Genomic DNA, 22,256 nt, shown 5'->3' with positions numbered 1-22,256 from the left:
TCCATTTGATTTCCTGATGCTGAGAACTACACATGTGTTTTCTCTGCTTTGATAACTAAAACACAAAACTAATTTCAGTCAGACAATTAAAATACTGTTTTTATTTAAACTGTTGCCAGTTGCGCAAATATTTGGTTCTGCTGTTGTGCGGCAGCGTTTTATTGCTGATTAACAACAATTAGCAAACAGTGACCCCAAGTGGCCACTTGCGAGATTGCGTCCTCAGAGGCTTATCCCATAATCTTATGTGCAGTAAGTTCAATTGGATACATAGCCAGACTTCACAAGTACAAAAGGCACACGCATCCTGTTAAAATGAATCACTTGCATTCATCTTTTGAAAGAAATAAAAAAAAAAGTAGTTTGATTTCTAGTTTACTGTACTGCGGACACATAGAAACAAACTATCCTAGAGGTTTGTGATGATGAGCACCAACACCAGGCTGGAAAAGCAGATTATATAAAATATTCTCTCTTTTTTTTGGGGAAGTATAACTTTCCCACGAAAGCGAAGCTTCATCCACGCACGTTCCTATTCTTTATTTCTATTGGCTAAATAGTCACCAATAGATGCGGGGTAGAGGCAACACCAAGATGCGATGATTGGCTGGTTGATCAATCACTCATGGAAAAGCCGGCAGTGAGTAGGCGGGACTTATAATGAGTCGCCGCTGCGCCTCTTCTCAAGATGGCGGGGCTGCTGAATCTGTATGGTAGCATCACGGGAATAAAATAAATTTCGAAAGTGGTTAGGTTTCCACGAAGAGATACCTGTGTCATAGTTTTCAGTGAGTACTTCCATTATCCAGCGACTAGCTATTTTTTAGCCTCATGACCTTTTCTGCATATGTGGGTACTTGCTTGTTAGCACATTAGCAACTGAAGCTGGCGTTTCCCGAGGCCCACTGTGCATCTGCGGACTGAATAGATGCTTGCTCTCCATTTTAGGCGACGATTATGTTACTTGTCTTTGGGTTTTTTTCTTTCTTTCTTTTTTTATGTATTTATTTTCTTCTTTCTTTCTTTCTTTCTTTCTTTTTAAAAACTTGGTTAAACGTGTTTTAGGATTTCAACTAATATGATCAATAGCTTCATATTCTTAATTTATCGTAATCGTAATAAAATGGAATTATTTGACATTATTCTCACTTGCTTTCCCCCCCCTCTCTAGCTCCCAGAAGATCACAGTGGAAGATGAACATTGCATCTATTCCATAAGCTGAATGCATTGTGATTTCCAATAATTGAGACAGTGATTCTGAAAGCTGTCTACATTAATGAAAAGAGCAATGTAGTCAGCTTAGCATATTCACCTCTGGTACGTGGTCTATACAGAGATGAGCTCCTGCATGTATTCCGAGTTGAGATAAGAAGAAAATAAGATTTTAACATAATTGTTAGTTTATAATATTTTAACTCTTAAATTAGAGGGAAATGGAAATGGATGATATTCTACCCCCTCTCCCCTTGGAGCCACCTGATGATTTTGACCTAGACCAAGAAAGAGCACCTCCACCACCTCCCCTGCAAACGTCCAGTGACGCAGAGGTAATGGACGTTAGCTCTGGTGGTGATGGATACACATACACCCCAGGGGATGGGGAAGGGGAAGCCAAGACACAGCAGCCCATCAGCAAGGGCTCACTAACTTTCTGTACCCACCTTTCAAATGAGGCCACTTCTAGCTCACTATGCCCCAGAACAGCCCGCCATGCTCCCCCGGTCACCAAGTTCCTACCAGACCTCAAGCTGCTCAGAGATGTTAAGATTAGCGTGAGCTTCACTGAAAGCAGCAGTACTATCAGTAGCAAAGATAGGACAGTTTTGTACACAGGTGAGGGGCAGGAGGCAGGACGTGATGAAAGTTTAGGCGGTCTTAATGGTGAATTGCATGAAATGACAAGTTTGGAACAGGTAGCTGAAGGTAGCTCAGGTATAGGAGACACTTTAGGCAGGAAGTCAGTGGAGACTGAGGTAGACCTGGAAAATAAGGTAGAGTTCGCTGTCCTGGATGAGTTGGATGAATTCTACGAGAACTTCTTGGATCAGGATGATGGCGAGCACAGCGGCTTTAAGTCTGAAGTCATAGTTCAGCAGGAGCAAGCGGATGACGAGGCTGTAACTTACTCCTATGAGGTAAGTGTGTTATGTTTGCAGTCTCCCTTTTCACTATTAGCAACACAATACAATTTGTTCTTCCAAATTGGGGAAAAACTACCACCCCGACCAAACATGGCACTATTGGTGCCTTGTTAGCCTTAGTGTAATTTTCTTTATTCTGCGCCATTTGACAAGGCAGATGATTTATTGCCACTCTTGCAACGTTCACTTAGCAAGTAATGGGGAAAACCGCTCGTGTAGTGAAATTTTAATCTTTCATTACTGGCTTACCTAGAATTAATTGTTCCTCATAGCAGTGTAAATGTGATTTTTTTTATTTCCTCATGTATATATTTTGGTAAACTGAAAATGACAAGTACGAAGCTGGAAAAGGTTTGTGCTATTTTGGATTTCTTTCATCAAACATTGACTTTGCTGTGGAACAAAAGTATTCATTCAATGTTAAAAGGAAATGAAACTTGTGATCTAATTTTTAATGGAGTTGTTTATTCCTAAATTTCATTACATACATTTTTTTTAACCAAGGAAAGCATTAAAAAATGTGATATTTAGCCATTTAGTCATAGTTGTGTGCTGGTGTGTAACTGCTGATTCTTCCAGGAGGAGTTTGACAATGATGTTGACGCTCTGCTGGAAGAGGGGATGCCAGTCCCAAAGAAGATGCGCCCAGCTGAAGACAAATATGGTGGGGACAGTGATCATCAGTCTGATGGGGAAGGAGGCGTTCAGCCCATGATGACCAAAATAAAGACTGTCCTAAAGAGTGAGTGGTGGATCTGTTCTTAGAGGTTGAGTAATGTCCCAGAGAAAATAGTTGAATGTAGCCTCTGTACTGGAAGAAACTATCGTAAAAACAAGCATGATGCCCTTTCACACATGCACTTGATCAGCACCTGCAGCATGTTGGGGCACTAATATGAATTGTGAAATGAGGATGTTAATGGTATACCTCACTTTGTTCTGTCTCAAGGTTTTTTTTGTGACCAAAGTCTGTCCACAACCAAAGTAATCTGATTACAACTCAGAACGTTTCTCATCCTGTCACTACTTAAAATTTTCATAGTGTAACAACATACACTACTCTATAAAAAGTTAGGGATATTCAACATTTAGGTGAAATGTATGGAAAATGTAAAAAGTTCATGATGCACTATTTTATCATGAATGTCGGGGCATTTAAGTCGAATAATGCTGTGATAATTACTTCATTTCAAGTTATTTATTGCAAGAAAATCTAACATTAGTGTGGGTATATCCAATAACTTGCCATGCGTGAAGTGTTGTCTTGGTCTGATAATGCCATGATGTGAATATTATGATGAAGAGGACTGTTTAAATACAAGTTGTCATTAAACCAGAGTATATAGTGTTCAATTCATGGTTCAGATACTTCTGGGGTTTTTGTGGTAAATAACGTTATTAGAGAACAGCATTGTGTGCAATAAATACTTAAACATTGGACTGTTAGACATGTGCTTTCAAAAGTTTAGAGAAAGTCAAATTAAGTTCACCTGTTAAGGTTATATTGCATTTTAGGTCCATTTTGACATCACACAGCCAAATATCCCTGACTTTTTGTGAGTAGTGTATTATTAATTTATTTCCATTTTCTTATATAGCAATCAGATGGAGGAAATGTGGGCCAGTTACCTGGAACATTACATTTGCCGAAATATTTTTCAGTGTTGGAAAAAGAACCAGCAGGAAAAGAAGTTTGATCCTGTAGCAGCATACTTGGAGTAAATGACAGAACGTTCAGAATCACTAAAGAAAAATAACATTACAGACTTCTAACCAGCATCCTCCTGTTGTGTGCTGTGGGTCATATGATCGTTTATTCATTGTTCCTGTGTAGAGCACAGGAAACTCTTATCTGACAATCATCTATCGTAAAGTGTGTTCTTACGGTGACAGAACATTCTTAAGCAATGTGGCGTGCATCACACGTTGGAGCTATCTACACTCTTCCTTAAGTGGAACAGAGGGCCAGTCAGACTTTTCATTGCATGCTGTAGGCTGTGTGGGTGCTTCCCTCTGCTTTTCAAAGTTCCTCTGTTTGCATTGTCTTACCAAATAACACATAGAAAAGATGTTTCTTGACTTGTGAAGAAGTCAGAATCTTCCACGTTCACACTATGGAGTTCAGTATTTATTCTAAGTAGACTTTGTTAGTTAGTAATTGGACAAGAAGCTTTCCACTAGAAAGACTAGGGCTCTTCCTACTCATATAAAGCTGCCAAAAACCTTCTGAATCCTGCTAATCTGACATAAATTCTGAACTGATGGTTGATCAGGTTAAACTGCAATGTTCTTACATCTAGTGCAGTGTTTCTCAATCCTCATCTTCGGGACCACTGCCCTGCATGTTTTAGTTCTGTCCAACTCCAGCACACCTGATTCAGATTAATTGAACTGCTTGTCAAGTTCTTTGCAAGCCTGCTAACGAGCCATTCATTTGAGTCAGGTGTGTTAAAGATGGACACCTCTAAAACATGCAGGGCGGTGGTCCCCGAGGACCAGGATTGAGAAACACTGATCTAGTGAGAAGTAGCTGAAGTAGTTGTCTTTATAAACCTCCCATTTTGTGTCTTAAAAAGCTGATACTCACCTCCATCATACTTTAATTTTGATTCTATTTCTGGCTTGTTTAAGTTTCACACATCCAAAGATCTAAATCCTACCATTCATTCTGCTCGTTGAATTTATTGCGTAAACTAACAATGTAGTAATAATTAAATTTCCTTTGTACCAGGTCGGGGCCGCCCGCCTACTGAGCCGCTACCTGATGGATGGATCATGACATTCCATAACTCAGGCATTCCAGTCTACCTGCACAGAGAGACCAGAGTGGTTACCTGGTCCAGACCCTACTTTCTTGGAACTGGCAGTATTAGGGTAATTTGCAATAAGTTTTATGACTGAACAATGTGGATCAGCTCTCTACACAGAACAGCTGATCAGCTTATTTTGATTCCGCTGCTTGTCTGCTTGCTAGTTTTAGTAGAAACAGCTGTTACTGTTTAGTAATGAGCGTGTGTCTCAGAAACCTGCGATGTTTATTTTCTGTATTTCTCTTGTGTCTTATAGGGATGTCATGATTAAAGATTTTCATGGTACAATTATTGTCAAAGAAATAGTCATGATTTTACTAATTTCACAATTATTATGCGTTTATTAATTTCCCAGCACTAAATGTGTAAAGTTACATTGACACTCCTTGTAGGTCTTCAAGTTTTAATTGGGGGGAGGGGGCTTCATCCTCCTTTTTAATGAAGATTCTGAGAGTTTTCAAGCTTTACATTTAAAGAATGGCCGTAGGATGACCCATTTGATACATCAAACAATGCATAATCGTGACATCCCTAGTGTCTGTCTTCCTTATATGTTCATGTCATTTATCAATATTTTACTTGGGCTGTGATTTACACTTTACAATCAGACATTTTGTTTGTAACATCTGACACTTAAAAAGTCTTCTTTTAAAAACAAAGATCCAGATGGTACACATCACAGAAAATTGCCAGCATGTTATACTTTACCTCAGAATTCAGTTTGTATCATGGTCTACTGTGTTTTTACAAGTAAAATAAAGGGGGGGGGGGGGGGTTAGAAACAATGCATCATGTCTTTCTAAATCTAAATATTTTGTTTCAATTCTTGCTCCACTGTGTCATACAGAAACATGACCCACCCATCAGTAGCATCCCCTGCCTACACTATAGAAGAATGAAGGAACAGGAGGACAAGGAGCTTAACGGGGAGGTTATGTCTAATGCAGAGACGTCTCCTGTGAAGCCCGGTGAGGAGGGCAGTGGTGAAGAGAAAGCAGGCCAGTCGTCTGAGGAGCAAGATGATGTTCCTGCTTCCAGTGTAGCCACGGCTAGCCAAGATGGAGAGCATACCACTGGTGACAGTTCACAGAATAAAGAGCCTCAGCCCTGTGACACTGCGCAAGGAGCCTTGGGGCAGGTCAAGGCCAAGGTGGAGGTGTGCAAGGATGAGTCCATAGGTAGGCAGGTGACAGACACTTTACTGTTTCCCTCCTTGCCATAAATCACTGAATCTAGCTTAATAAAACTTTCTTGTAGAACTTGAAGAATTTCGTCTTTACCTGGAAAAATGCTTTGACTTTGAACAAGTCACTGTCAAGAAGTTTCGCACCTGGGCTGAGCGTAGGCAGTTCAACAGGGACATGAAGAGGAAGCAGGCAGAGTCGGAGAGACCCATCCTGCCTGCTAACCAGAAACTCATCACGCTGTCTGTCCAAGATGCTCCGACTAAGAAGGGTAACAGATTTATTCATATACTCGCATACTGAGAATTTCATTCATGTGCTTTAATCATAAACTCTCAGAAATATTACTTTTGATTTTAATTAAATGTCTTTATTTGAACAGAATTTGTCATCAATCCTAATGGAAAATCTGAAGTTTGCATCTTGCATGAATACATGCAGCGTGTCCTGAAGGTTCGACCTGTTTACAACTTTTTTGACTGTGGTGAGTTCTTATGTTTTTCGGAATTTGATGGAGGTGTTTCATGTTGAGTTTTTCTCTTGTTCTGGCTGTTTACTGCTGCATGCATTACCAGCAGATCTCAGCAGCCCTGATTTACTCAATGAATATTTTGCACTTTATAGTGTAGTACTATAAAACGGCTCAATTTGTCAGAAGGTTTTTATTTGGGGGAAAAAAAAAACTCTGTAAGGTGTTTGAAAAGTTGCTAAATTGGTAACAGTGAGGGGGACTAAACTGTGAAATTCTCTCTTGTGAGTAAAAGGAACATCAGGCATGCCAGCTGACACAGTTCATACACAGCATTTTGACATTAGAGAAATGGATTTCTCTGTATCCAAAAATTGGATACTACACAGCAAAATAAGCATTCAAACACACGTTGTTGGTCTGCACTCAATCTTTCTCTGTATTAAACATTTCTAACTTACTGTTAAACTTTTCCAGATATTAACATGAAACTATTTCTGTACCCCTACAGAGAACTCTAGTGAACCCTTTGGAGCCTCAGTCATTATAGATGGCGTCACTTATGGTACAGGAACAGCGAGCAGTAAAAAACTTGCCAAGAATAAAGCTGGTAACTTGCCTTATTTCCACTACGTAGCAGTACATTGTGATGGTTTGGTGTGTGTCTGTCAGAAGTTAACATTCTTTAAGCTGTGTATTAGCTCAGAGGACTGAAAACGGTGAGAATGAGTGTTTTAAAGGAGCTTCTTAAAATCAAAATTTGAATGATTTTAACGCATTTAGTCTTGTCCTGTTACATCCTAACTGTAATCATTTACATAATGCTGGATGTAGATGATTGTAACTGGGTTACAAATATCTTATATAACTTATCTACAGGATAAACCAGATAAATAGCTGATAGCTGTCAAATTCTTTATATATATATATATATATATATATATATCCTTGTCAATTTTCATTTATATACATTGACATATTTAGAATCTCTCATCTGTACCATCTTTCTGTACCAGTAAATGCTTGCACTGGTGCACTCATTCATTGTGATACATGGGTAGTTCCTACCTCACTGGTAATGTGTTCTGGACTGCAGCTCGAGCCACACTGGAAATCCTCATCCCTGACTTTGTAAAGCAGACCTCGGAGGAGAAACCTGTCGAAGGGGATGAACTAGAGGTGTGTTTTTGTTGTTTGTCCCAAAGCTAAGCTGTTTCCTCTGGAAATGCATCTTTGTTATTAAAATTGGACTGCAGGTGTAGTGTTGACTGTGCTTTCTCCCACAGTATTTTAATCATATCAGTATAGAAGACTCAAGAGTGTATGAGCTGACCAACAAAGCAGGACTACTTTCGCCATATCAGATTCTTCACGAGTGCCTTAAAAGGTAAATAAATACCGGTATGCATATTGGTGTGTTTGAGTGACATCTTCATTGACAATGCTAGTAGTGTTGCAGCTGCCATGTTGGCTGCCTTTGCAGTTGTCATCTAATCTACTGTTTCAGGTTTTGTATATTTATTTGAAATAAAATATTTTTCTCCGTTGCAGAAATCATGGAATGGGAGACACTAGCATTAAATTTGAGGTAATCCCAGGGAAAAACCAGAAGAGTGAATATGTGATGACATGTGGGAAACATACAGTGCGCGGCTGGTGTAAGTAGACCCAGATCTCTATCCTTATATGCACATTTTGTGGGAATACTGTGTGTGTCTTACACACTGTTAGGATGCTGTGTTGCTGTTTTTTGTTTTATGTGAAGCTGACTAATTTGTTCAAAGAGCTGTGCACGTGGCACTATCAGTGATGGGGTTTTGTTTTGCATGTTGTCGCTAGGTAAGAACAAGAGGGTTGGAAAACAGCTAGCATCTCAGAAGATCTTACAGATGCTTCACCCCCATGTTAAAAACTGGGGCTCACTTCTGCGAATGTATGGCAGAGAGAGTAACAAGATGGTCAAAAAGGTGAGCGCAGTCATCGACAGCAGCAGCTGTAACACTTGTGTGGGTTTTGGTTTATCCATCATCATTTGGTTTTAATTTGTTCTTAAGCCCAGTGTCTTTTGCTACAGATGTTTTGTCGGCTTTAAGTCAAACCTTTTAACTTTTCAATTTTAGTTTTCACATTTGATTGTGTTAAAGTTGAAGTCCTCTCATGGCCCCTTTTTTTTTATTTATTTATTAAAGGTTGAAGACTCAGTAACAGTAATGGTGGACCTCTGTTCTCTGCTCCTGATTTTTTTTTTTTTTTTTGTTATTTGGTCTCTTAAAGCAAAACCTGCTATTTGTGCAACACTTATGCCGTCAGCGAACATGCATAGATGCGTCGAATGGTTACCTAAAAGAAAAAACACGCACATTGGCTGGGTCTGTGCAAAGTTTCACTAATCACAACAGGTCTGGCATTCACACATCATTTCCAGTCCTATTTGCATTTTCCGTCTGGATGACGATAGTTTCCATTGTTGTGTAAATGCAGTTTTTATTCAAAATACGCTAAAAGTGAACACATGGAAACTTTGTCAAGTAAACGAAGCCTTACTATGTTAAATCCATGACCCAGTCTTCACGTTCAGGGTCTCGTTAGTACATTACTATATATTGTGAAAAGTTTCTTAATCAGTTGAGTGATGTGGCACCATGGGTTCACAGATGTTTATCACCTGCCCTGTGTGCGTCTGTTTTTTATTTGCACAAGATAAATAAAATGATCCTTTTCAGGAGAATTCAGACAAGAGTGTGATTGAGCTCCAGCAGTATGCCAAAAAGAACAAGCCAAACCTTCATATCTTGAACAAACTGCAAGAAGAAATGAAGAAGCTTGCAGCTCAGAGGGTAAGAACAGGTTTTTTTTTTTCTGTCTTTTTTTTTTTAGGTTGGCTTTTTGGTGTAGAAAATCAAACTGAAGGTTGCCTGTACACACCTCCCACTCTTTGTTCAGGTTTAGAATTCAGTGGATTTTCACTAAATTTATTATACCTTGTCTGCGCAGTTTCACTTGCTGTTGGACTATGTTACACCAACCATTTGACCTTGAAACTGGAAGAAAATCTCCAGTTATTACTCATTAATGTTCATGTAGTTTGTATCTGTTAAACCCTGACAGATTAAAATTTAGTCTCTTAACCAAATGTTTTTATCATCTGCAGAAACACACTGAGTGGGCCTCAGAGCTGTTTGGTTTTTCAGATAATTTTCACTGTTTAAGAACTGAAATTGTTTTACCACATATTCTGTCATGAGAGCTTACTGAAAGGAAGAAAAGTGGGACTTTTTATTCCAAATAAATGTAGTTTTTGAGTGAACTAAATCTGTGGGGTTCCTTGTAGTGGGAGTGGGATTGTGGTCTTTAATGCAGCTACACAGACGTTCGAATATTTAAAGCTTTAAGTTATACAGCCATTAGTCTCCCACTGAGAAAATTCCCTTTACGAAGATTTGTGTTTTAGAAAAACTGACAAATTATTCACATTCTTGTTGCTTAATTTGTTTTTTCATATCAGGAGGAAACGAGAAAGAAACCCAAGATGACCATAATGGAGTCGGCCCAGCCAGGGAGCGAGCCGCTCTGCACTGTCGACGTTTGAAGTCTCGGAATCACTGAGAAACCACAGCACTGAAACCTTGTCACTGTCCAGCTAAACACAGCACCACCCATCAATACAGTATGCATCACTAAGATCTAATGGCAATATAGCAAGTCATTGGCCAGGCCGGTAGCGCCGCTTGCTTCCTTCACCTTCACTTTACAGGATGAGCAGGTTTATGTAAGGGTAGGACTACATGCACTTACAGACCCTAGTGAAAATCCAGTTTACCCCTCTAGATTCATCCTTATCGTGGCACTTAAAAGGATGCAGAGAAGTTAAAAAGGACTTGATTAAAATATGAACATCTGAATAAAAATGCATGCGTCTTAAATCACAAAAAAAAAAAAAAAAACACTGCATCCATTGGTTTTTCTTTCAAAATGTTTTCAACAGTCACCATGTTTTAGTACCGTTACCTGCTCGTTTAGTTTGTGCTTGAAGTATTTCAAAGGGACTACTAATACTTGTATTTATGCCATTCATTTCATTTGGAAACAGTTCCTTGTTTTATTGAATATTTTAACGCTAGTTCTGGATATTTTGGGTGATGAATGCAAATGTGTATGATTTTGTTTGTCCTTAGAATGGAGACTTGTGGTCTTGGTTTGCACGACAGAAACCTGCATTATCAAGTGATAACTATTTGAAATTATTATGCACTTGTGTCCTGTCAGATATTGTGGAGTGATTATGTTGCTGGTACGGGAAGGACTGCTTTGGGGATATTTAGGAAGATGTTGTGTATTTGGAGGGAGGGTTTCATTGGCTTTTTTTTTTTTTTTTTTTGCTTTGGTGGCATAAGAACCTGATGTCCTTCTCTCCTTAGGGACACTGCTGTAAAATCCAGTACAGATCCAGAGTACTTTAATATTCTTAGATGCTTTTAGTTTTTCCTCTATACTAATACCATGCACTCCAGTTACTTGGCAGATTGCAGTTGCTTTTCCATTTTGGTGCCCTTTTGAAACTAAATAAATCAAGTTGGCTACATGTTGCCTTAGTTAATCCATTTCATGAAGGGCTCAGACTAATGCATTGGACCTAAAACACCCTTCAACAGGAAGTGGAAAGACCATGCCCTATTTACTTGATAAGCATTTACTGTCTAGGCAGTTCATTTTTTTAATGACAGCCTGCAAGATGATATACATAAAATAGTTCTACAGCATGTGCAGATTTTTAAGACTTCTTAATAGGTTGTATGTTTTGCCACCATCCTGACAGTTGATTATACTGTCTGACCACAAGTAGAAAACACTTTTCAAAAAGGCAGCCTTGTAAAAGCTGATGAAACTGTGTATACCAAAGCTTACAGTCTTATGCATTTTATAGAAATCATAATGTTGCTGCAAACTGAAGAAAGAAACTGATCTAAGACAGGAAAAAGGCACAAATGCACCACTCGCTGGAGCAAAACAATCTGCTGTGCATTCTCACCAATATTTGACCTCTGCTTTTTTTTTCTCTTTTAAACTAAACATTGGAGAAAACATCAGTTTAAACAAGGCTCTTGTGATAGTGTAGATTGCTTTAAGAATGTGCTTTCTGCTTTGTACACGTCTCGTATCGCCTAGTTTGTGCTGGTTGGGGGAGGGGAGGGGGGTTGCTTTTGTGTTTGAGTTGTACCAATGACTTGTTTGAAATGTTGCTGCCTAGAAAATGTATTGCAACCTGAACGCTGACTTCAGTGATATTTGTTATGCAAAATAAAATGTATTAATGAAAAAAGTATTTTGTTTTATTTATACACAGAATAGTTGAGGGAAAGAAAGGCTTTGTAAGAGGAGAGGATCTTTATTCCACTTAGATCTAGAAAATTCTCAAACCATTACAAGGCCAGCATGGGGCAAGTGAATGAAACTGGAACAAAACAGATTTCTTTTGTTAGCTGATCTCTTAATACATGATCTAGCTAATAAAAAACATAAAAAATGATTCATTTTATCATGGTTCCTACAAGTAGCGAGTACATACATTTGGGGAAGAAAAGAACATGCTGCCTACAGTATTACATGGGGTCTGTTTCAGCTGGGCCCGTCTGCTGCTGGGAGTCATAGTCGACTCTCTCCAGCAGCAGAAGCATTTCTACATGCATCGTCTGCGGGAACAGATCCACGGCCATGGCACGCACCGGACGAAACGGGGCTCCGTGAACTCTGTTAGAAGGCGCTCTGCACAGACTGAAGACAAAAATAAAGTGCTTGCTGTAAAGACATTTTTTTTCCTTTCTATATAATGCAGCCTTTTTTGTGTTCTTTTATCACGCAGCTATTAAATAACTCACTCAATGAAGTTGGTCATGGCTGCTTTGGCATTACATGCCACATAAACGAGCCTCTTCAGATGCACGGCTCTCCTGATGGCAAGGATCACCTTAGAGTCTGTTTTTGATTGAAAAAAAAAATCTTTATATAAACTGTATCTTAAAGGTGCATTTCATAAATAGTCGTGTACTCACGCAGGCCTGCTCTCGGTGGATCCACAATGGCAGTGACATTGGGTGACACAAGAGCATTGAGGATGTTGGGGAACACGTCCTCAGCTTTTCCACAGTGAAACTCTACATTACTTAGACCTGCAGATTAAAAATGCCGAAAACATTTAACATTTATTACAATACTAATTTCTCCATCATGTAGATTGTTCCATTATAATGGTTTTTTATGCATTTTGCACATGGTGAATGTGAAATGTGGAAGTGTGTGACATACCGTTGAGCTTTGCATTAACTTTTGCATCCTCTACTGCTTCCTGACACAGCTCTATCCCAATCACCTTTTTCACTCTCTTGAAAACAAAATGAAAAACTGTCCATTTTCCCACAAGATATAAGAAATGACTGCTAACTGTTGTATTTACATCACACCAAATCATGTGGAACGAAGTTTTCACAAACAAAGCGCAAATGCTACTTGCATATTTACATAAAAACAAATTTTACTTTAGCCAGTGAGAGGCCAATGGTTCCAGTCCCACAGCACACATCCAGCACCGTGCTGTCCTGATCCAGCTGTGCCCATTCTCCCACAGCAGAGTACAGCACCTCTGCAGCACCTGTATTCACCTGATAGGTAAACACACACTCCTACATCAACTTTGTCTTTAAACACAATGCACAACTGGAATATGTAAATAGACAATAATATCCTGGCCTGATCCAAGTGAGATGTTCAACGGACAATATTGACTACATTTTTAGTGTGTTAAATCCAGCTGTTTGTCCAGCTTACCTGGAAGAAAGAGTGAGGAGATATCCTGAATTTCAGACCGAGGAGTTCCTCGTGAATGCAGTTCTCTCCAGCCACCAGCTCACAGGGCAGGTCCTCCAGGTTGGGAGACGTCCTTCATAGATAAAAACGCAGCAGTTTTGCCTCAATGTCTAAATTATTCTGATAACCATCAGTCATTAAACTCTGAGCATTATGTTTATTTTTATTCACCTCTGACCCTCTCTGACAAAGTAAAGAGAGGTCACGCAACTCTCTTTCCCTTCTCCATCTGTGAAGTACTGCCTCATGGCGCTCTTTAGAGCATTGAGGTCCTCTTCTTCAAGTTTCTAGGAGTCATTCGACAAGAAAAAACCCATCAAAATATAGCAATCATGCAATATGTGACCCTATTCCATCAGATGTAGTTAACTTGCCAATGTTTCATCACCTGTGGGTTGAAGAAAACAATGGCCATGGCTTGTTTGGTCCTTGTAGTACGTACAGTCAGCTGCTTCCAGTGTCCCTCATATGTCTCAGGACTGTACACGGAGTATGGCGTTGTCCTGTTTGCAAATTAATTGTAAAAATGAACTAAACAAACCATTGTAGTTGTCTGGATTGAGATTTTAGATAAAGTTGAACAGAATCTGGAAAAGAAATTTCAGCCCAAACAACTTTAAGTGGAGAAATACTTTGTGCAATAATACCTGATGAACTTCTGAAATTCACTGACCACCTTCTTGGCTTCGGCAGAGACATGGCTGGTCTCCGCCGGCCCCACCACAGCGCAGGAACCTCCTTTATATTTTCCCAAGCGAAAACCAATGGTCTTATCCTCGCCATTGGCACCCACTGAGATGAGGAACTCACACTTGTTTCTGTACTCTGTCTGCCATGATGCAGAAATCAGTTCATAGGGGTTAGACAGCAAAGCATTTAAAGGTATCAAAAACTAAATAGTAAAAGCTAATTAAATATGTAAACCCTGATTTATTCTGCCTTTTGGAGATGAATGAGTGATGGATCGAATGGGGAAAAACATACCTGTGTTGGAGATGGCTGAATAGCTTCCAGGGGACAACACATTTTGTTGAATTTGCCTTTCTGTGCGAACAGCCACGGTAACATGGCTTTGTTGGTGCTGCCAATCTCTCTGAAAGGAAACATGGTCAAATTTGGTAAACAATATTAAGTAGTGCTGCAGTTCAAAACCTGGACCCACTTTACTCAAATTGCACATAAATGTCACCACCTACTTGGCAAGCCTCTGCAGAACTCCCACTACCTCCTGCTCCTTCCTCCTCAGCTGCTCCTCATAAGGCACATTCCACAAAGGAGTCACCACATTGGCTATCTGAACATGTAGTGGCTCCTCTTCATCATCTCCCTCTGTTCGCTTGGATGCTGGCTGCCCTCCTGCACCCTCTCCCTCCTCCTGCTTCCTCTTCTTCAGGATGGGGTCTGCTTTGGGTTTGGCCAGTCTGACGCTCAGCACCTGGCCCTTCCACTGCATGCCATGCACCATCTTCATGGCCTTATCACGCTCCTCCTCATTCTTAAAAGTGACAAAAGCAAACGTCTGCTTGCCAAACAGTTTGATTTTGTGGGGGCTAATACCGTGTTTGGCCAGGAACTTTTTCAGGTCGTTGAAGCCTACGAACTTGGGTATATTCCTGATCTCTATTTTGTAGATCTCGGAGGTGAAGAGGTCGTCTTTGATGTAGCGGTATATGCTGGGGTCAGGAACCGCCTCATTGTCGCTATCAGCCTGAACGTCAGACTTTGGAGCGTCATTTTTGGAGTCTTGGGAGAGATCTTCAGCTTTTTCCTCGTTAGAGAGGGTTGCATCAGCCGCTAGACTCCCACTAAAATCTGCCATCACTCTGCTGGATGACAAAACACCAAACTATTAACTATCTGAAATAGTTTTTAAATATTACACGATGCCATTTACTGCTGATAAACGTAAATTTTAAGACTGGCTTAATTACCCACAACAGACGATTTGGATATAATGTTGAAAACGTAATAAGAAATGACACGTTTACATTTTTAATGTCCAAAGTGAATACAGAAATTTACTTTAAATATGTTAGTGGTTTAATACTTCACAGCACGTCCGTATTCAATACGTGATCGCTTACACCATTAAAACTACACCTCAGCGTGCCCTCATTTAATTTTAAGTCCATTTGGAAGTTACCTTACCTTCCTATAGCTATCTGCGATTCTACTTCTCACTAAATTGTACAGGGAGCCGCCATGTTGATTTAACCACGTGCACCGTAAACTTTGAACTTTTTTTTAAAGTGATAGTCGTCATTTCCAGACGAGCTGCTGCTAAAAAGGCAAAACAATCTAATGAAACATCTGCAAAGAGATATTCAAAGGTGAAAATGAGACAAATTATCAAAATGGCACCAAAAAATGAAAAAGGGCAAAAATACTAAAAAAAAAAAAAACAAATAAAAAAACATGAAATGATGCAAAATATCCAGTGCAGAGTTGGCTGTAGAAAACAAGCAATGTATGTGTTGGTTGTGGTTGTTTGGTCTCTCTTTGTCTCAGAGTTTCAGTCTTTGGTGGAACAACTGCGAAGACTTACATGTCTGGGTTGTAATTTAATAGGCTATCTATGGAATGTTACTTGTTCAATTCATATCACACAATACATGTAAATGCATTTATATTTTACATGTATGTATTGTTATAATAAGAGATGGAAACAATGATAACTATGTAAAACAAACAAAAATAACATAAAACACACAATAGGACTTGTGCATACTTTCTCCTATTTATCCTCTTGGTTTTTCAATATTGTAAAATGTGCCATTTCAGACGCAGTTAATTAATAGCAATGCCTCTAGATAGTTACACACCACATGTTTGTGGTTTTTTTAATGTATCTGGGCATTCTCACTCAAGAGGTAGTTTCTATATAGCTTCTACACTGTGTACTGTCTACATACACACATACTACAAACATTTGATTGAGTCTTTCATTTAAGTGTATAGTGCTGAGATCAGAAGCTGTGTTTAACTAACCCATTAAAAAGTGTGCCAAGTAAAGGTATGAAAATGAAATAAGTACATACTTTACATGCACAATGGGATAAAGAGTAGTATTAATATTTATCCATAACAGTTTGTTACATGGTTTTACATTTAAGCATTAAAACTGTATAATTCATACAGAACTGTTACCCTTTGGTATCGCTATTTATATTATGCCAAATTAATAAAAGAAACAAAATAAAGTGAGAGGCGCGCTCTCTCATAGAGCGCGGGCATGCGTAAAGAATTCAGCGCGCCAAAGCTCTAGCAGGAAGTGAGGGTAGTTGAAGGAAACGGCGGCCAGTTTGGGATTTGAATCTTTCAACAAATTCTATAATCTACAAACATCTACATTAATATGGCAGACCCGAAGGTGAGGTTACGTAGTATAGGTCATTTGATACACATGTATTGCTTTGAAATCGGAATTTTGTAACGGACATTGCATTTCGTTGTTCAAACTTTGGAAAGGAAACTGCGAATCAGAGATGCCGACAATGATGTGTTTCGTGATGGTGAAAAAAGCTAATGCAGTGTTTTCATTTACATTAAATGTAATGAAAGGTTTTAAAAAAGAAGGTTTTCTCCGGCGACTGAAATGCGCCGCGTGTTAGTTGTAAAATTTTATTCCTTACGTTTCGCTTTAGAATGACCATTTACGAGCTCAGTGAAGTACTTTGAAGTGTGCAGCCAGTCAGCATGTATATTAGCATCTTTACTGTTTTCACTAGCACGAGTAGGGGATGGGCACGGTACTGTTGACTATTAAACTAACCTGTTATTAATTTGAACGTGATGTTTCTCATTTACACACAACCAATCGGCTCAATACAACGAGGTTAGCTGGGTTACTTGCCTTTGTCCTGCATAGCAACAGTTGCTAACATTGTTGGCTAATGTTAGCTTCGATGGTAGGGCGCTGGAGAAAGTAGTGACTCATTTTTAAAAGCAAGGTTAGCAGAATAAGCTAGGCGACTTAATTTCATTTACCCTTAAACGACTTAATCTAATCCCATGAACAAGTTATAGTAGTGTTGCTTGGTAACACACAATTCCCCAAAAGCCGAACGATTAGCTTATGATTAGCCAGTTGTAGAGAGGCCTGTTCACTTAGCCTGGTAACTTAAATAAGCTCTCAAAAAGATAAAAGTTAAACAACTGTTTACCAACAGTGATTATGTCAAATGTATCGAACATTTGCAAATTGAAAGTGTTTACTTATTCTGACCAGTGAATAATTTATTTTATTATGCCAGCATTGTGTGACATTTAATGGATGGAACAATAACATAACTAACTTAAGAGTTACATTCAAGTCGTTTCACAGCTAGCTAGCGTCCCTCGAAGTCTGTCCCGCTTCGGAACGTGTAGCGCGTACACCCAATAATTTATCCGTTACTTGATGTTATCCAGTTTGCGTTAGCAACTTTCCCCTGTTTTCTAACCAGCACACATTTAAATGAGTGCCTTCCTTCGCTCTTATTCTTGATACAAAATGAAAATCAGTACCAATGCCCATGCAACAATAGTTATTACCTTTTCATTTTTCATCAGTGCGAGGAAATTTAAACTCAAATGTCATTGAAGATGCTTTGCTCAGCAACAATGACAAAACGCTTTGTCTGCTCCCCCAACAAAAGCTTTATTTAACCAATGAGCTCTCAAATCCCTCTATTGAAGCATTCCTGACCAGTTGGTCTCTTTATTGACATTTTGTTCTGTTGAGTTTAAAGAACCACATTAACAAATACCACTCCTATAATTACTTTAACTTAATTTCAGTGTGTGACTCGTGAGTGGAATCCTTGAGTATTCTTTGAATATAACTTATCCATTTTTCCTTTAGGACCAGGAAGATCATGACACCACTGTAGATGGTGCAGATGACACGAATCATGACCCCCACTTTGAACCCATCGTTTCCCTTCCAGAGCAGGATGTGAAAACATTAGAAGAGGATGAGGAGGAGCTCTTTAAAATGTAAGTTGCCTATTATTGTGTGTATTATCACACAGGCTATGCAATTTAATTTATATTTTTGCTGGCTTGCTTGAAGGGCTGGATCCAAACATGCACCTAGGAGGGAATTTGGATTGAAAGTCTGAATATTTGTTTGTAAAAAAAAAAAAGAAGAAGAAACGAACGCAAACTTTACAGCAACATCTAGAAAAAGTAGTCTATTAAATAAGGGCTAATTTTGGTAGACAAAAACCAAAGACATGAAAGAGCATATTTTTGGGATAGGCACTACATAGCCAGTACAAAGATGCCTTTAATATAACTTGTATCCTTATTAGTAAAGTACGCTGCTCTCTTCCCAGGCGGGCTAAACTATATCGTTTTGCCTCTGAGAATGATCCACCAGAGTGGAAGGAGAGAGGAACTGGTGATGTCAAGCTGCTGAAACATAAAGAGAAAGGCACAATCCGCCTCCTAATGAGGAGAGATCGGACTCTGAAGATTTGTGCCAATCATCACAGTAAGTCAAGTTGACAGTTACCAAATTACTTTCTCATAATATTTTACACACAAGTTTTTTTTTTTTAATCTGATGAGATTTTTTTTTATCTGTTCGAGACCTCACACATGAAGATAAAAAGTAAGACATGTAACATTTTTTATCATACTGTGTGTGGTGTGCTCCGATAATCTCAGCACAGAACACCAAACACATAACGATGTTCTCCCACAACTGATCTAGAATCTAGTCCTCCGAGCCAGAAGCTTAAGCCTATAGTGAGTGAAGGAAAAGAGGCATGTGAGGGGAATATGAACAGAATTGTTTTCCCTAGTGAAGAAGATATGTATGGACACTGTTCTGAATAAAGAGGAATGAAAATTTTTAAAGCTGATGTTTTCATTTAGACTTTATTGTCAGAATTGGGAAAATTAGTCCACCTTTGTCCAGCTTACTGCTGTGCAGTAGTAATACTTTGGTTGATCAGGTTAACCGATGGGTGGAGTGGGGGTTGGTAAAACTTCATAGAAAATGTCACGGTTTTGTAGCGTTTAGGTCAAAGAGTGATAAAGCAGTAACTGAACTACGTTACAGATGACTAAAGAAACATTGCCAGCAGTAGGCTAGGCTGTGGTTACTACTCTGCCTTCCACCCTTTCTCCTCTTTTTCTGTCAATTGCACCAGAGTGAGCAGGTCATCACCATGGATGTCAGTGTCCATCACAAAAGTAACCCATGCTGTGTATCTCCCAAATTGCACAGAGCTCAGCTGCTGGAGTTCTGTTAAATCTGAGACCGTGTTCCTTAAAATGGGTTTTCCTGTTGTGTTTTGTGGAAATGAGAAAATTGAGAGCACTAAGTTGATGAAATATTGCATCACTTATAACAATAATACATGTGCCAAAGCATAGTTTTTAGTAGAAAGCAGGCAAGATGTATGGGGTAGAAAGAATTGTTGAAATAGAAATGTCAGCTATGGTTAAGGTGTTATGCATGGAGGGTTGAGTCGGGTTTGAGTAATTGATCACACAGTTTCGTAGGTCGATTGTCTTTCATCACAGTTTAGGTCGTTAAACAACAGTAGATAATGGGCTGCATGTCACTACCATGTAAACACTGAATATAACAATCTAAACTGCACATACGTGTACATTTAATCCTCACGTGCTAACCTCAATCACTGTCTCGTGAATTACAGTTATCCCCACGATGGAATTGAAGCCCAATGCTGGCAGTGACAGAGCATGGGTGTGGAACACACTAGCAGATTATGCCGATGAATGCCCCAAACCTGAACTCCTTGCAATACGCTTTTTAAATGCAGAAAGTAAGTATCTATCCATTATATCCAATATTACACTTAAAGGTGCCCATACCCATTTACACTAACTTTTATGTTGTGTCCACAGATGCTCAGAAGTTCAAGGTGAAGTTTGATGAATGCAAAGAGGAGGTCAGGAAAAATCAGGAAACAGGTACATATATATGTGCATATATATTCAAATTTTCTGATTAATAAATATGAATAGATTGTAGTTGAAAAGAAATGTTTATTAGACATAAAATCTTAGTGATTTAATCTCAGGTAGGCTGTGGTTAAATGGTAAAATGTAAACATGTATGTTACTTAGGGCTTCCATTCCCAAAGGTTTAAGCATGTGGAATTCACCCATTTATATCAAACTGAGTTACAATTTTTTATGTAAAATCACATTTCATGAAAGTGCAGACACACTCTGTTCTTTGCTGTGCACTCCGGCATGGGACTTTTTCTGTCTGCTACATGAACATGCAGAATGTAGCACGGTACTGGCTTTCTAAAAGGCTGGTGTTTGTATGTTCTGCTACATTACAGGTTCTTTTCCCACACGTGTTTACCAAATCGGCTAATATAATTTTTTATCAAACGGCTGGAACGTTGTGAAGTCGAATCATTGAGAGATGAATTGATAAAGGAGCATATTCTCTTCATGCATGTCAAAGAAAAGCAAACGAGTTTGAAGTTTAAGAATAATTGCGTTGACACATTTCTCTGTTTTGATACAGGCAACACTGAGAACGCAAACAAGGTGGCAGAGAAGCTGGAGGAACTCTCTGTAAAAGACAAGGTATCGGAGGAAAAGAAGGAAGAGGGCACAAAGGAGACTGAGAAGAAAGAAGATGACAAAAAGGTGGCGAAAGCCGAGAATAAATAAAAACCAAGAACTCACTTTGCTTATCTTCAATTTGAGTTTTTCCTCTTTTTCTACAATAGACTCTAAATGAACTGAATTTGGACACTTGCATTTGAGTTTTGTTTATTTGTTTTTGTTTTGTTTTTTTGAGGGGGGGAGGGGGGTTTTGTTTTATAAAATCTGTTTTGCCTCAAGATCACAAGTTCTTGATGCCACCGGGAAAAAAAATCAGATAGTGAATTTATTTTAAGAAAATGCCCTTCTCACCTCGGAATGCCATGCTTTCCTTCCTTGACATCCAACAGTTCAATTGTTATTTTTAACAAACTGTGAAAGTCGGCTTGTGATGGCGATAATTCCCACATTGGGTTTTTGTTTTTATTCTAAAGCAGAGTTTGTTTGTAGAGGGAGAGGATAATGTAGCCTGCTTGTATGCAGCACAGGGTCAGGGACCAGGCATTGGTGCGTTATTGTTAAGTGTGTAACCCCATGATGCAGCTCGGTGGGCCTTCACACCCTGTCCACGATAAGATGAAGATGTCTCAGTGGATGCCTTGTAGAGATAGTTTTTGATTCCCTCTTTAATCAGTCTTCTTGGTAGCTGACAAGAGGAATCCACTCTGGACTGATGAGGGATATCGGATGAGTGCTGCAGATTTGTAATGTCCATTTATTGCTTACTGATAGATCAGATGCACTTAGCTAATAATTCCATATTTCTCATTTTATGAAGTATATCTGACAATAATTTAGCCCGTAGTAAACGGTTCATCAGTTGGTTCAACTCTTCTGGCTCAAATTCCTCACCTTGAGATCAAGTTTGTATTTTTTAGCTTATAACATTCCCAGACTTCAAAGCATGTAGAATATATGTAACAGAGTGTGCCCCATCTGATCTGTGTGCTTACCCCCCCACTAATTAAGTTCTTAACCTTGCCTCTTCAGTGCATCCAAGTGCCAGTGCATCTGTAAATACATGTATATGGATGAAATGTTGCTCCTCGTTTGCACTCAGACGATCTAAAATGTTTCCTCAAACCTCAAATAAAAGCTGGTAAATACCATGTTTGCATTCATTCAAGTTTTCTGGGAGAAAATAGGAAACCATAAACTGCAAGCTATATAATGGCTCCGGAAATGATTGGCAGGTGATCATTAGCA

At 39.1% G+C, this 22,256-nt stretch overlaps 3 protein-coding genes and 1 non-coding gene across 8 annotated transcripts; 3 read left to right on the top strand and 1 right to left on the bottom strand.

Moving 5' to 3' along the window:
• Positions 1-655: 655 nt before the first annotated feature.
• Positions 656-10,573, top strand: dgcr8 (DGCR8 microprocessor complex subunit). Of its 2 annotated transcripts, none has more exons than XM_041998618.1 (14): positions 656-788; positions 1,172-2,136; positions 2,725-2,884; positions 4,874-5,016; positions 5,800-6,130; positions 6,210-6,407; positions 6,519-6,620; positions 7,117-7,215; positions 7,702-7,784; positions 7,892-7,992; positions 8,157-8,263; positions 8,445-8,572; positions 9,329-9,442; positions 10,111-10,573. In XM_041998618.1, exons 2-14 carry the CDS (start codon positions 1,435-1,437, stop codon positions 10,192-10,194), a joined length of 2,352 nt encoding a protein of 783 aa, XP_041854552.1. In that variant the 5' UTR covers positions 656-788; positions 1,172-1,434; the 3' UTR covers positions 10,195-10,573. The 2 variants fall into 2 exon arrangements, with proteins under 2 accessions (XP_041854552.1, XP_041854551.1); XM_041998617.1 differs by having other exon boundaries at positions 2,722-2,884.
• Positions 10,574-11,950: 1,377 nt separating this feature from the next.
• On the bottom strand, positions 11,951-17,340 carry trmt2a (tRNA methyltransferase 2 homolog A). 4 transcript variants are annotated; one of them, XM_041998622.1, is made up of 12 exons: positions 17,320-17,340; positions 14,663-15,292; positions 14,451-14,559; positions 14,114-14,295; positions 13,855-13,969; positions 13,638-13,753; positions 13,428-13,539; positions 13,139-13,261; positions 12,909-12,984; positions 12,656-12,772; positions 12,482-12,578; positions 11,951-12,377 (listed from the first exon to the last, which is right to left on the bottom strand). In XM_041998622.1, exons 2-12 carry the CDS (start codon positions 15,283-15,285, stop codon positions 12,206-12,208), a joined length of 1,842 nt encoding a protein of 613 aa, XP_041854556.1. In that variant the 5' UTR covers positions 15,286-15,292; positions 17,320-17,340; the 3' UTR covers positions 11,951-12,205. The 4 variants fall into 4 exon arrangements, with proteins under 4 accessions (XP_041854556.1, XP_041854553.1, XP_041854555.1 ...); XM_041998619.1 differs by lacking the exon at positions 17,320-17,340 and adding an exon at positions 15,615-15,723; XM_041998621.1 differs by lacking the exon at positions 17,320-17,340 and adding an exon at positions 15,610-15,720.
• ranbp1 (RAN binding protein 1) lies at positions 16,703-22,159 on the top strand. The gene is made up of 6 exons (XM_041998624.1): positions 16,703-16,836; positions 18,310-18,443; positions 18,785-18,942; positions 20,120-20,248; positions 20,331-20,396; positions 20,968-22,159. Exons 1-6 carry the CDS (start codon positions 16,822-16,824, stop codon positions 21,114-21,116), a joined length of 651 nt encoding a protein of 216 aa, XP_041854558.1. The 5' UTR covers positions 16,703-16,821; the 3' UTR covers positions 21,117-22,159.
• LOC121649721 lies at positions 20,647-20,775 on the top strand. The gene has a single exon (XR_006012155.1). It is a non-coding gene; the product is annotated as a small nucleolar RNA SNORA77 (small nucleolar RNA).
• Positions 22,160-22,256: the final 97 nt, after the last annotated feature.

This window comes from Melanotaenia boesemani, chromosome 11 (genome assembly GCF_017639745.1).
Source record: "Melanotaenia boesemani isolate fMelBoe1 chromosome 11, fMelBoe1.pri, whole genome shotgun sequence".
In the NCBI taxonomy this organism is placed as follows: Eukaryota; Metazoa; Chordata; class Actinopteri; order Atheriniformes; family Melanotaeniidae; genus Melanotaenia; species Melanotaenia boesemani.
The sequence above is the reverse complement of the archived record's forward strand: the minus strand, read 5'-3'. Positions and strand labels throughout refer to the sequence as shown.

Excerpts from the sequence above, each read along its gene's own strand:
- ranbp1 (XM_041998624.1), top strand. Across the intron at positions 18,444-18,784 it reads GAGGAGGAGCTCTTTAAAAT|GCGGGCTAAACTATATCGTT; the intron begins GTAAGTTGCCTA and ends CTCTCTTCCCAG. Across the intron at positions 18,943-20,119 it reads GATTTGTGCCAATCATCACA|TTATCCCCACGATGGAATTG; the intron begins GTAAGTCAAGTT and ends CGTGAATTACAG.
- dgcr8 (XM_041998617.1), top strand. The coding sequence starts at position 1,435 with ATGGAAATGGATGATATTCTACCCCCTCTCCCCTTGGAGCCACCTGAT. Across the intron at positions 2,885-4,873 it reads AATAAAGACTGTCCTAAAGA|GTCGGGGCCGCCCGCCTACT; the intron begins GTGAGTGGTGGA and ends CCTTTGTACCAG. Across the intron at positions 7,993-8,156 it reads CTTCACGAGTGCCTTAAAAG|AAATCATGGAATGGGAGACA; the intron begins GTAAATAAATAC and ends TCTCCGTTGCAG.
- trmt2a (XM_041998622.1), bottom strand. The coding sequence starts at position 15,285 with ATGGCAGATTTTAGTGGGAGTCTAGCGGCTGATGCAACCCTCTCTAAC. Across the intron at positions 13,970-14,113 it reads GAATTTCAGAAGTTCATCAG|GACAACGCCATACTCCGTGT; the intron begins GTATTATTGCAC and ends ATTTGCAAACAG. Across the intron at positions 13,754-13,854 it reads TTGTTTTCTTCAACCCACAG|AAACTTGAAGAAGAGGACCT; the intron begins GTGATGAAACAT and ends AATGACTCCTAG.